Source organism: Eumetopias jubatus, unplaced genomic scaffold (assembly GCF_037043125.1).
Source record: "Eumetopias jubatus isolate StellerSeaLion01/CBP00866 unplaced genomic scaffold, mEumJub1_p1.0 scaffold_5, whole genome shotgun sequence".
NCBI classification, from domain to species: domain Eukaryota; kingdom Metazoa; phylum Chordata; class Mammalia; order Carnivora; family Otariidae; genus Eumetopias; species Eumetopias jubatus.
The window spans coordinates 38,733,396-38,747,895 of record NW_028274811.1 but is presented as its reverse complement, the minus strand read 5'-3'; the positions used below and the strand labels follow the sequence as shown (position 1 = coordinate 38,747,895).

Genomic DNA, 14,500 nt, shown 5'->3' with positions numbered 1-14,500 from the left:
AGGATATGTATGTATATAAAATCTCATTTAAACCTCAATGAAGTAAGTACTACTATGATCATCATTTTTCCCGATGTGAAAATGAAGCAAATAAGTAACTTACTTTACAGCAACAATTTTAATTCACGCAGCCTGATTTTAGAACCCATATTCTTATCATACAACACTGTTTTGTCTATACATAAAAAGGATTACAAATGAACTCTAAAATTTTCCCCTTGGTTCAAACAATTAGATTACCATAAATAATCATGTTTTTGTACTTCAACATTGTAAAAAACATTTTTTTTTTCTTCACTCATTCACAGTGATATTTATAACTACATTAACTATAAAAAATACTCTCCGGTAAAAAAAGAGAAAATGATTTGTCTATTATATGGAAATGTGTTACTTAAAAATGTCTCTTAAGGTTTCATCAATACTTTACTTTCAGTCAAATCTCTACATTTAACCAAGTTTTCTTTTTCTAAAGTCCCTGAATAAGATTTCTCTGAATTCCTCAATATTCTAAAATTTTTCTTGGAACACTAAACAAGCTATCTGAAATTCTTCCAACATTTCAAGTCCAAAGAAATTAGAAGCCCTGATAAAGAATCTGTATCATGTACCAAACACAGAAGCTTCAATCAACAGATAATTACTTTTAAAGAGGTCAACTTCCAACTGAAAATGATACTAGCAAAAATAGAATCTAAGAAGCCCCCAAAAGCAAAAGAAAACTTTGCATTACCTCTTCTTTAATTTCCTCTTTTTCTTGGACTGGTGGTTTTGGCTCAGGCTTAACCGGTTCCAGAGGTGGAAGGTAGTTCTTAGTATAGAGACTTTCGAACAGTTTATCCACAAAACCTGAAGTTTCTAAGAAGAAGAAATAGTATTTAAGTGTTGCACAAACAAAAACAGATGTTTGAAAACACTCTACGGCAAAGCTGAGGAGAACAGGACATCTCAAATACTGGTGGTGGAACTAAAAATGAGTCTAACCCTTATGAGGAAGAATCCCATTCTTGGGTTTTGAAACTACTGTAAACTAAATAGTAGGAATTAATACGTTTGGAAAGAAAATATTCATCTAATATTTTGGAGATTGGAGAAAATATCAGATTTTTTATGTGTAAAAAAAAAAAAAGCCTTATAATTCACCAAAAACTATGTAATCTTATCTTTTCAAGTAAGAAGCCATATTTACTATCTTTCCTTTCTCAGGAGATATTTGAATTAAAGGATATCTTCCCATACCAACTGTTAGACCAACCAGTAAGTGTGCATTATCCACATTCCTTTCATCTATTCAACAATATTTACTGAATACATTTTATGTGCCAAGCACCGTAGGTTCCAAGTCACCACTCTCAACAAAGGAAAGACAAACAGGAGGGGGAGAGGGGAGCGATACACAAAGATAGAAAGGCAAATAAACATATAACATGGCAGGAAGTGACAAGTGCCATGAAAAACAAAATGAACCAAGACTGGGAAGAGAAGAGGATGATTAGGGGCATGAAGCACTCAGGGGAAACTACTCTGAGAAGGTAACATTTGAGAAGTGACCAGAAAACATAAGAGAAGAAACCGTTTCAAGCAAGAGTAAAATGAGTTCAAAAGCCCTGAGCTGGGAACATGTTCGCCATGCTGAAAAAAAGGCAAGGGGGACAAGGTGGCTAGAATGGAACAAGTGAGGGGAAGTGGTAGGAGATGAGGTCAGAGAATTAGCCGGGGAGGCCCTCAGGAAGCTCTGCAGGTATGGAAAGGACTTTGGTAAGCAGATGGGAAGTTAAAGGCACAAAGAGAAGAGGATCATGCCCATCTCTTCCTGGACAGCAAGAAGCTCCAGCCAAGAGGGAAAAAAAAAAGAAAGTAGCTTCACTCCTAATATTGCAGTAAGCATTAGCAGCTACATTATCCACAAGTTGTCACCCCCCAACCATCAATTAGATTTTGCCACAAGCTACAGAGGACCCATTCCCCTAAAAAGCATTAAATTTACAAATGCTTCAACAAAGGAAAGAAGCAGAGAAGAAAAGGAAAGGGGAAAAAAAGTCTTCCCAAATACATGATAAATAATTAATAGGAATGGATATATTCAAATGTTAAAGGATGCTGACTGATTTCTTTCCTTCCAAACTTTTATTTCCAAGATTTTATACAGAGTTTTAAATTTAAAATCTTAACTATGTGGCTGAAGGCACATAATAATTACCTTTTTGTAAAAAGACGTCAAGTTGATCAGCACAAAAGGCTTTCAATTCTTTCTCAGGTTTGTCCTTCTTGACCAGTGCTACAACATAGTTGGCTAAGGCTGAAGGGTCAGCATCACATCTAGTTAGACAAAGAGAAAACAAAAATTTTCAAACTTTTTTTCAAATAGCAATGTCATTAATAAAGTCATCCCTATTTTAGAAAGATAAAGGTCTTTAAAATAAAGTGACTGCGAACAAAGGTGACTTGTATAACAGCATATACATAGTACAAGCAAGACTGTCCTTTTCTGCTTATTTTTATAAAATTATTTGTCTATGTTCCATGTTTTAATTATACCCAGGATTTTGGACCATATGTACATTTATTTGTTCTCTCAATGGTAACAGGGAAAGGGTGGCAATTGACCCCTGAGTTGCAGGGCTGTAGAAGCACCGTTGATATCCTCAGGAACTATCTGTTGTTCCATGTGACCAACGATGAAGAACCAGGGCAAGTGGGACACCTTTCCCCCATACCTTATAACCCCAGGCACCAGCATCTAAAAATAGCGATAAAGTTCACTGATAACCTTCTCAGTATCTTAAGGATCTCTTTAAAAAATAAGAACACAAGAAGGTTGACACCTTAAATATTACTGACAAACACTCTAGCAGTTATAAGCAGGAAAGAAAAAATCTGGCACCTACAAGAGAAAGAAGACAAGTGGCAGAAGGGCAGCAGGGACAACCTCTATCTACTTCTCTTTTCTTTCTAGTCAGTAGTAACCTGTCTTTTGGTGGTGGTGGTTGTTTTTTAAGATTTTATTTATTTATTTATTTATCTGAGAGTGAACAAGAGCGAAGAAGCACATGCAGGAGCAGCAGCAGAGGGAGAGATAGAAGCAGGCTCCTCGCTGAGCAGGGAGCCCAATGCGGGGCTCGATCCCAGGACTCCGGGATCATAGACTGAGCCAAAGGCAGACCACCCAAGCGCCCCAGTCACCTGTCTTTCGACATTCAAAATCAGCTATGCCAGGGCAGCACATCTCAACTCCTGACATGCAGCAATCTTCAGGCCCAATATTTTATCTACACTATAAGAAACAGAAAGCTTTTGTACACTAAATATACATACATATATATATATGGGAAAAATATATTTTTTAAGTAAATAAAGCAAATTTTATAAAAAAAAATGAAGCATCAGCACCTTTACTTCCTTCTAGTCTATATTTTTAAAGTTTATAATTCAATAAAATATAATTTTTTTATTGCCAATATTGCTGTGGGAAAGGCTAATTCTTTGAACATCAATGCACATTTATGCACCAAATCCAAGGGAGCAAATTTCAATGACTGTCAATCTTACAAAACTCAGAGCTAATAGGGCGCCTGGGTGGCTCAGTCGTTAAGCGTCTGCCTTCAGCTCAGGTCATGATCCCAGGGTTCTGGGATCGAGTCCCGCACCGAGAAGTCCTGCTCAGCAGGAAGCCTGCTTCTCCCTCTCCCGCTCCCCCTGCTTGTGTTCCCTCTCTTGCTGTGTCTGTCAAATAAATAAACAAAACATTTAAAAACAAAACAAAACAAAACTCAAGAGCTAATAAAATAAGTTGTACTTAAGTTAGGGTCAAAGTGCACTAGGAAAGAGTGTAAGTCGGCAAGATGAGGAACTACATATTAATAAAAACATGCAATTCAAAAGAAAGCCAGGATTTTTCTTAGGTAAAAAAAATGTAAATTACATTTTCGAACAGATAACCTTGGTAAACCCAATTGCTAAATTTTAAAATGGATATACAGATCAATATAAGAAAAGCAATCTGACCAAAAAATGAGTAGAGGGCCTAAAAAACAAAACCTGTCAACTATACTTCAATTAAACAAAGAAAAAATTTAAAAAGAAGAAAAAAAGAAAAAATTGGCAGAGGACCTGAATAGATATTTTTGGCCAACAGGCATTTAAAAAGACGATCGACATCACTAGCCACCAGGAAAATGCAAATCAAAAACACAATGAGATATCACCTCATACCTGTCAAATGGCTATTCTCAAAAAGACAAGAGGGGCACCTGGTGGGCTCAGTGGGTACAGCATGTGACTCTTAATCTCGGGATTTTGAGTTCAAGCCCCATGTTGGGTGTAGAAATTACTTAAAAATAAAATCTCAAAAAAAAAAAAAGACAAGAAATAACAACTGTTGGGGAGGATGTAGGGAAAAGGGAACCCTCATGCACTACTATGGAGAACAGTATAGAGGTTCTTCAAAAAATTAAAAAATAGAACTATCACATGATACAGTAATTCCACTTCTAGGTATTTACCTGAAGAAAATGAAAACACTAATTCAGAAAAACATATGCACCCTATGTTCATCATAGCATAATTTACAATAGCCAAGATATGGAAGCAACCAAAAAATCCACTGATAGATAAAGGAATTAAGAAGATAAAGACGACATGGTATATATAATGTATTATTACTCAGCCATAAAAAAGAATGAAATCTTGCCATTTACAGCAGCATGGATGGACCTATTAGGTATATGCTAAGTGTGCTAAATCAGGGAAAGACAAATACCGTATGATTTCACTTAAATGTAGAATCTAAAAAACAAAACAAAACAGAAATGCTCATAGATACAGAAAGCAAACTGATGGCTGCCAGAAAGAAAGGGAGTTGGGGGGGGATGGATGAAATAGGTGAGGGGAATTAAGAGATACAATCTTCCAGTTATAAAATAGGCAAGACATGGGGATGTAATGTATAGCATAGGGAATACAGTCAATAATATTCTAATAACTTTGTATGGTGACAGATTGTAATTTGACTTATTGTGGTGACCACCATACAATGTATAAATCAAATCACTGTTGTATATGTGAAACTAACACTGTATGTCAACTACTCAATCTAAAAAATACTAATAATAAGTAATAAAATGAATATATATAGTAGGTTCAAAAATGTTACACAGGCCATGCCCACTTTGGCTAATCCATAAATCCCTTAAAACAGAAATGTGTACAGAGATTTAATCTCACTCCTGAAAACAGTAAGGTATTTAATCAGTATAGTTCTAATGGATGTAGCATTCAAATGGAAGAGGGTAAAAAAAAAAAATCTATCACATTTCTATCTTTATGTAGAAAAGTTCAGATCCTGGATAAGGAAGATATATATTTTTTTAATTTTATTTTTTTTAAAGATTTTATTTGAGAGAGAGAGAGAATGAGAGAGAGAGAGCACGAGAGGGAAGAGGGTCAGAGGGAGAAGCAGACCCCCCGCTGAGCAGGGAGCCCGATGCGGGACTCCATCCCGGGACTCCAGGATCATGACCTGAGCCGAAGGCAGTCGCTTAAGCAACTGAGCCACCCAGGCGCCCCAAGGAAGATATTTTAAACAGAGAAAGAAAAGGATTTTTAAAAAATAAGAATGGCAGGGGTGCCTGGGTGGCTGAGTTGGTTAAGCATCTGCCTTTGGCTCAGGTCACATGATCCCCTGGTCCTGGGAATGGGCCCCTCATTGGGCTCCCTGCTCAGTGGGGAACCTGCTTCTTCCTCTCTTTGCCCTTTCCCCCACTGATGCTCACTCGCACTCTCTCTCTCATGCTCTAATAAATGAATAACATCTTTAAAAATAAAAATAAATAAGAATGGTAGAAAGAGGCAATCTCATTTTTTCTGCTGTTAGGAGAACCTTTAAGGAGTCTCATGACCCAATAGGTAGAAAGCTGGGTAATATGAGGTTTCTTGTGTGAAGGAAGCACAACATTCAGATTACTGGATAAATGAGGGGAGTTAAACAAACCCAGCTACCTTATACATGTACTTAGTGTTCAGACTCTGAAAAACAAATGCAGAGTAAGGTTGCTCCTGACGAAACATATTTTGATGTGATGTGTTAAGCCTCATGATGAATAGTTACAAGAAGGTAAAAGAGAAAAAAAAAAAACTAGACACCAAGAAAAAAGAGTGGTCACAGATTTTAAAAAATTTGTGCAGTATGAGTGAACTGATTGTTAATAACTGATGTTTAGAATTCTGTACCAAATACAAAAAGCATGTTTACAGCCAAAGGAATGGGACCATTTACATTTAAGCACACTATGAAGGAAACTGCCAGTCTGAAATAATAAGTCACACCAATTGAATGGTGAAACTTAAATACACTGGGGAGTTTTATGCTGTAATTTTCTATACCTTTATGATTGTTCTTATTTATTCTTTCATCACCCCCTACTATATAATCTTTAAAAACTGACAATTCTAATACTGCAATAGCTATGGCACCAATGCGAACAGTAGCCCAACCAAACTTCCAGAAGTGTGTCCCAAAAATCTGAGCGTGAGTAAGATCCTTGATAATTTACAAGACAAATACAGGACCACTTCTTACTTCTCTTACCCCAGAGTATTTAAAGTCTTTTAGCTATTTATTTGTGACCAAAGCTTATGGAAATTCATCTTACATAACTGTAGGAATAAGAGTATTTGGGAATGAAAAAGATTTTAAGATTTTGGATCCACGGCTACGGTAAATACACACATTTCTAGACAGAAAGGGGCTTCTATTATAACAAAAAGATTAGAAAACATAGTAATAGTCATCTAAAATTACTATTCTCATATAGTCTTTAAAAGGCCTTAACAGCACAATCAGTGAGTTATTATTCATTTTATAGATAACTAAATTTGTAAATATGTAAAGACAAATGAAGTGATCCACTCAAGATCAGGCAGAAAGCACACCTGTAGAATTAAAACTCAGCTACAATTCCACAGAGTAAAATCTATTTTATACCACATACACTTTCCTACTGTAAATCCACATGACAATGCATTCCATGGCTCAACCAGTAGTTACCTTCCAATGAAAAGAAAGAACAAACAAAAGAAATTTCCATAAGTTTAATGGAAATTAGAAATATGAGGACTCCTTAAAATTCACATCTTGCATAATAATGTCCTAAGAACATCTTTCAATTATCTATATTTTATTTAAAAAATAAAAATCAACTAGAATGAATTTTCATCAGGGGACGTTAATAGAAATATTGCCTTAAAAATGTCTTATCTGTAAAACCTCAAATTTGTCTTTTTCCTCCTTAATGAAATCTCCACTGCAGGTATATGACACATCTGCTATGCTGCTATATCAGCTTTACAGATTTCAGACATATACCCAATCCCAAGACCAAACAGTAAATAAAGGTCTTTCCTTACCTTAGGCCCCAAGCCAAGAAACACTACTTAAAAATTATCAAAGTCTACTTGTTTTAGAAAAAAACCAACACTACTTAAACCTTTTCCACTTTCAGAAAAATCTACATGTTCTTGAATATGGGCTCAATTTTAAGTTCTACCTTGGTGTAATGTGTTCCCTCTCTCACTGTGTCTCTCTCTGTCAAATAAATAAATAAAATCTTAAAAAAGATTTTACTTACTTGAGAGAAAGTGAGAGAGACAGCATGCGCCTGAGTGGGGGGAGGGGCAGAGGGAGAAGCAGACTCCCCGCTGAGCAAGGAGCCGGTAGGGCTCAATCCCAGGACCCTGGGGATCATGACCTGAGCAGAAGGCAGACACTTAACTGACTAGCCACCCAGGCACCCCTGAAAACAGCATTATTTTTAGCAGAAAAGAAAAAAAAGTCAACATAACCATTCTCATTGTTAAATGTTTATGAAATATTAGGCACCCAAAGTGATGGTTATAAAAACAATACATAAATATGAAAAATGTTTCTGATGTAAGGTCAAATGGAGAATTACAGATAAAAAATTTAAATCTGATTCTGATTATAGCTACATGGAAGTTCATATACACAAGAGAAACTAGAAATAAACAAACACAAGTAATTTTATTATTTTTTCTTTCTGCATTTTCTGTAATAGTACTTTTATTTTTACTTTATAAGACAAAAAGTAAATATAAAAACAAAAAGTCTGCCTCTGAGATCTGGGTTCAGATTATTCCTTTGATAAAACAATATTGGAAAAACAAGTAAAGGGAGGTGGGGGGTGCCCAGCTGGCTCAGTTGGTAGAGCAACTCTCGATCTCGGAGTTTTAAGTTGAAGCCCCACGTTGGGTGTTGGCATTACTTAAAACAAAATCTTAAAAAAAAAAAAAGAAATAAAAGAAAAATAAGTAATATTGGAGTTGACGTTTTCAAATTGTTAATGTGAATAACTACTAAGTTCTAAGAACCTGTTAACAGATATTAAAGAAAGAGAAATAATGGCACTTCTACTTTTCAAACAAAAGCTTTCATCTTCCCCTTAATTAGAGGCTTTCATGAACAGATGAAAATACTCCTAGATTTATTTGGAGTAAAAAACATATACACACATACATCTATCATATGCAAACACCATTTTGACACTTGGACTATGGCTCACAGAGCAGTAGTCACCACCTAAGTATAACCTAAAAATCAGACTAGTAAAAAAGAAAAATCTAGGGGTGCCTGGGTGGCTCAGTCGGTTAAGCGTCTGCCTTCAGCCCAAGTCCTGATGGGATCTAGCCTGCAGCGGGCCCCCTGCTCAGCAGGAAGCCTGCTTCTCCCACTGCCTGCCGCTCCCCCTGCTCCTGCTCTCTCTCTGTCAAATAAATAAAGTCTTAAAAAAAAACTTACGTTTCAAATTGTCAACCAACCTACATATACATATAAGGACACTGATTCATTTAAACGTTTACTGGCTGTTCACTAAATGCCAAGCATCTTGCTTGGTAATGGAATTACTCTGAGCAAGACAGACCTTGCCCTGCAGTCTAGTGGCCAAGGGATGAAAATGAAAACAAATAATTATAGTACAAAATAACAAATGGTTAAAAAAAATTTAACAACAAAGTAAGTAATAACCCTGTGAGAAGATCAGACAAAGCAGTGATAGGAAACATAGAGCTATAAAAGCAACTTCTGGCTTCTAGCCTATAGCAGTTGGGCCAGGAAGAATGAAGTCAGACGTATTTAGGAGGTAGACCCAAGGACATAAGAACAAACATGTCCTTAACTTAGTATACTAAAACTTGCCAAGAAGTCTTCTGGTCAAAATAAGTCCTTTCTGTGAAACAGTTAACAGTCTCCTTAAACAAGTCCCACAGCAGTTTAGAGGCATACTAAGTCTTTGAAGCCACTAACCACATTATCAGAACTTCTCAGTCTTAAGAACACACCTCCAAAATACTCATTTCATCTTTGTAGTTTATTTATCTGAGAGGTCAGGTCTCATGGCTGCTAGGTGACAACTTTTCCTCCCATTTGAGCAGCCCCAGACATTACTAATCAGAATTTAATGTGATAAGGATTGCAAAGCTATGGTAGCATGTAAACTCTAGAGTTCAACCTAAGTATAACCCTTCCACCACCAACTGAGTCAATAAAATGATCTCAGTCTGTGAAGCTTATTGCTGCCTTATCCATCATACTCAGAGATAAAAACATATTCAATCTCCTAGTGCACTTAAAAAGACTTTGATATGGACTGAATTCATAGAAGTGCACATAATGGCCATGGCTTTCCCTAGCAATTCCCAGTCCTACCTACAGGGCCAGCAGTGAGACTCTAGCTCTGGCATGCATTAGATTATTATTTTGTAAGTGACAGTAGAGCTTAACATTAGTAAGTAAAATTTTTTGCAAAAACAGTTTAATACATTTTCATATTTCAAAAACCATATTTAATGATTCTAAGGTACACAGGCCCTTTTTATAGTCTGCACATTAATATTCATATCTGTGAGGTAGGTAGAAGGCTAATATGATTAACTGTTCAGAGAAAATTTAGAGAATTTCTCCGAAGTCACACAGCAAATCAGACATAGAGACAAAACTGGAAACTAAATGCCCGATTCACATAATGATGTTTTACTACAATAGACAGATGCAAGTGTCCAAAAAGTATTACAAACCCATCACTCTTTTTAAAACATATGCCAAGACAAATTTTTATAGTAAACCAAACGAGCAGCCTTGAATTATATATGTTTATATATATTTAATATATCTAGTATAAATAACTTAAAACATTTCCCATTAAAGAACGTTTTTGGGTAGAAATGCATGTTTGTTATTGAAAAGTGCTTGCCTGAACTTTTTCTAAACTTTTAATTTCTTCAGTGATAAATATATCCCCTAGATTTACTTAGACTTTACTCTTAAAGGGCTCACATACTGAAAAATGAGAAGTTATTTCTGATAGAAAGAAACCATGACATCTCCCAACTGCGCATAATCCCTACATAGTTTCTATGACTAAGATATCTAGGATATTTTGGAAGTGAAGGAAGATAAAGACCTCAAACAAGACTTGTGAGTTCAGTCTGTTCATGTAGCAGTAAGAAAAGAGATATAAACTTCTTGACTACGACAGTTTCTCTCCCTTAACTGCACTGCCAACAAAAATGGTACTAGGTTTTTCCCAACCAGTTAAAGGAGTCATTTCCTCCAGGAACCCTCCTTCTGTCTTTCCTCTAGTAAAAATGATAGGTCCCACATCTACAAAAGAAGTGGAATGGAAAGTAACAGATAAGCTCTACCAGCATATATTTCTAATTTGTCTACAGGGAGTAATTACATGTAAACTGGCTTGGTTCAGAAATAACCCCGCATGCCTTTGTTTCACCACTGACAAGATGCAACATGCTTAAAAATCTTTTATAAATTTAGTTAACTGTAAATTAAGCTAAATAAAACACGCATCAGTGGATCACACGCAGGGATAGGATGAATCCAACATATCCACTGCAACTCCATTATCTGAAAACCTAACAACTGCTCTGAAATGCTATGTTGTAACAACATGCCAATCTGCCATGAAAATTTTCTTCAATCTCGAATATGCAAAAAGTAAATTTACAAATACAATCCATTTTAGTATATCATCTATTACATTTTAGGGTATCTAAACAAACAAAAAATAATCTCCCATGACAACATACTAAGAATGAAAATATGTGGGCGCCTGGGTGGCTCAGTCAGTTAAACGTCTGCCTTCAGCTCGGGTCCTGATCCCAGGATCCTGGGATCGAGTCCCACACCGCTGAGCAGGGAGTCTGCTTCTCCCTCTGCCCCTCCTTCTACTCATTCTCTCAATCTTGCTCTCTCTCTCAAATAATAAATAAAATCTTAAAAAAAAAAGAATGAAAATATGTATGATATTGGCATTTGCTATTTTCCTTTTTTTTGCATTTGTTACTTCTTATTACCACTTCCATCCAAAACCATTAGTTATATGAGTTGAAAATTAGTACTTTTATTTTGTACTTCTAGGAAAGCCACCTATATTATTAAAGTTTAAAGTGATTTTTTTGCTCTTTTTAACCCTAAAAAGGTAACGAATTTTTTTTTAAAGCATGATGTGTGCTTTCAGTTGAACATGTAACTCAAAACAAATGGGGAAACCAAATTCAATCACTTTAAAGATACTTTTTACCCATGAAAATTACAGAATATCTACAAACTTATCAGTATAAATAGCCAAAAAAAGCCAGGAGAAAACACTATTGGGAGGTTTAGTAAGTTCCTACCCAAACTAAATTTCCACATTAAGAAAAAAACCAGCGGTGCCTGGGTGGCTCAGCCGGTTAGCAGCTCCCTTCAGCTCAGGTCATGATCCCAGGGTCCAGGGACAGAGCCTGTAATCAGGCTCCCTGCTCAGCGGGGAGTCTGCTTCTCCCTCACCCTCTGCCCCTCACCTCACTCGTGCGCACGCTCTCTCTCAAATAAATAAAATCTTAAAAAAAAAAAGAAAAAAGAAAAGGGGCGCCTGGGTGGCTCAGTCATTAAGCGTCTGCCTCCCAGGGTCCTGGGATCAAGCCCTGCATGGGGCTCTCTGCTCAGTGGGAAGCCTGCTTCTCCTTCTCTCACTCCCCTTGCTTGTGTTCTCTCTCTCACTGTATCTCTCTGTCAAATAAATAAATAAAATCTTTAAAAAGCAAAGAAAAAAACAAAAACCACTACCCAGAATAAAACATTTTAGGGAGCTTACAAAAGAAGGGCAATTAACTATAAGGTTACAACTTGTCACCTTCTATCAAAGACACACATATTTAACTCTTTTAGAAGGATCTCTACCAATAAACAAACTCAGAGCCTGTATGCAAAATTGTTGCGCACACACACATAAGGGTTTATGTTAAATAACATGAAGGTAAAGAATTTTTAAACATTGACCTTTTTCTTTTTTTTAGCCTGTTCTATATACGATCATTTTCACTAAATCTATTTCTTTTATTTCCCACTTTTGTCACAATCCATCTCCATTGCTGTGTTCCAAAACTATACTGTAGAAAAAGTATGATGCACACTCAAGAGACCCATATTCTTCTACAAAACTTTCAAGTAGATCATCAATATAAAACGAAAAGTCCTAGTGTACCTTCATTCATACCTGTATTCTACTCACATACTCCTCATCCTCAGAATGTAAACAGCACTTCAGACATCAAAACTCCCCTAATGCTGTCTCCTTTAACCGGCCTACCTTCAAAAGGCTAACACATCGGACTACAGGTGACTCTCTTCCTAGGTGTTAACATCCAAGAAATCAAGTAGCAGAACAACAACAAAAAGACTTAGTTAACAAGATTTCTCAGGAGAACCAGGAAATAGATAATCGGGGAAGTACCTGTCTCCCAAGAGCCCCAACTTTACCATACCTCCATGCCTTCCAAACTATCCCTTATTTCCACCTCTGAAAAACTCAGTTTTTTTCACTAAAACGATCTAATCTAATGAAGCATAGCCTGCCCACCTCTTCCTCTTCTACCCCGTTTCCTTCAGTCAGTAAGTCCTCACCTCTAATAGAATAACTAAGCAGTAGAAATGAGGAGAGGGCAGGAAATGATCCCTTCCCTTCCCTTTCCATGCCTTCTTTCCCAGGAGAGTTAGATATCATCTCTCTCCCAATCCTGCCTTCACCATTCCCTCTCTTCCCTGTATGGGAGATCTCAGAAACTACATACCCCAGTATCCCAAATAAACACAAAACAATCCTACCCTCTTAAAATGGTTATAAAACAAGCAAACAAAGCTGGTACCTCTGCTATCCCTTTGAAGCATCCCAATATTTCTACAGCTAATACTACCGAAATATTTTTAAAAAACAAGCCCTTCTCATTCTTTTTTTAGCTCAACAAAAATCCTACACCTCAATATCCTCAGTTGCCCTCACAATCCTTCAACAATATTTACAAAACTCTTATTCTTTCTGCTACCCTTTTATTCTTTCAACAGCTATAACTAAAAATGCTTACATGCTTCAGTTATACAACCCTTTCAAATACCCTCCAATAATACTAAATACCAGGGTAGCCCTTTCAACCCTTAAAATTTTAAACCCCTATTTTTTCCAACCCTTAATGGTATTTAGAAGTTATTAGTCCTCCTAGCACTAACTCCTGGATAATATTTTAAAATCCCTTCATATCCTTATCATATTTAACAGCTTTCCAGTAATTCCCAAAAACACTTCAATGCCCACATATCCCTTTCAACTACCCCATGTTTCTCAAATCCTTCAAAATTCTTGAACCCTTAGAGCTCATCAATAATCGCTATAAAGCCCTCAATGTCCCAACTATTCTTTTCTGCCCTCACGTTTTTAAAAGGCCCTCGATACTCCGCTTCTGGATCTTTTAGTCCCGTACTAATATTGGTTAATAAAGCCCTCGACATCCTGCTACACCCTTCGAGATCCCAATATTCACATTTAAAAATCCCTCGATAGCTTTGCGATCTCTCGCAGTTCTCAAATACCAAAATTTTAAATTCCCTCACTATTCCTACTACCCCTTCCAGCACCCCAATATTTATATTTAAAAAGCCCTCGCTGTCCTTGCCGCCCCCCACCCCCCACTCCGGTCCCACAGCCACACCGCCTCTACGCCCCTGGCTCTCGCTCCCCCCCGCCACCGCCCCCCCCACAATGGTGATAGTACTACAGAGAAGACGGCGCCGGGACCTCCCGACCGCGGCCCCTCCGCTCCGCCCTCCCCCAGGCTGCCTCCCCTCCCCCCACGCCCCCGCGGGCCCCCAACGCCCACGTTCGCCGGCCCTGGCCCAGCCTGGCTCACTCACATCGGCTCTAGTAACTTGGCCAGCCAGGACTTGAGGGCATCCACATCCTCTATGAGCATGGTGCAGGGAAGGCGGGCTCGGCCGCCGCTCCTGTTCAGGCCTGCCGCGGATCTCCCCTCGCCGCCTCCTCACGACCTCTTCACAGCTCCCGGTGCCCCAGCCCACCGGGCATCTTAGGAGACTTCAACCTACTCCCCCGGCCGGGGCCTAACAGGAACTAACCCAAGAGCCCTCACTCAACCT

The 14,500-nt window shown here is 37.6% G+C and overlaps 1 protein-coding gene across 4 annotated transcripts in view; it reads right to left on the bottom strand.

Moving 5' to 3' along the window:
* The window catches only part of RBM27 (RNA binding motif protein 27), a 69,336-nt gene extending 54,836 nt beyond the window's left edge, over nt 1-14,500 (bottom strand). For all 4 annotated transcript variants that reach the window (XM_028119067.2, XM_028119069.2, XM_028119068.2 and 1 more), the window contains exons 1-3: nt 14,258-14,500; nt 2,201-2,319; nt 734-858 (exon numbers count right to left, since the gene is read on the bottom strand). In XM_028119067.2, the coding sequence (XP_027974868.1) occupies nt 734-858; nt 2,201-2,319; nt 14,258-14,316 (303 nt within the window). In that variant the 5' untranslated portion in view covers nt 14,317-14,500. The remainder of the gene's footprint in view (nt 1-733; nt 859-2,200; nt 2,320-14,257) is intronic.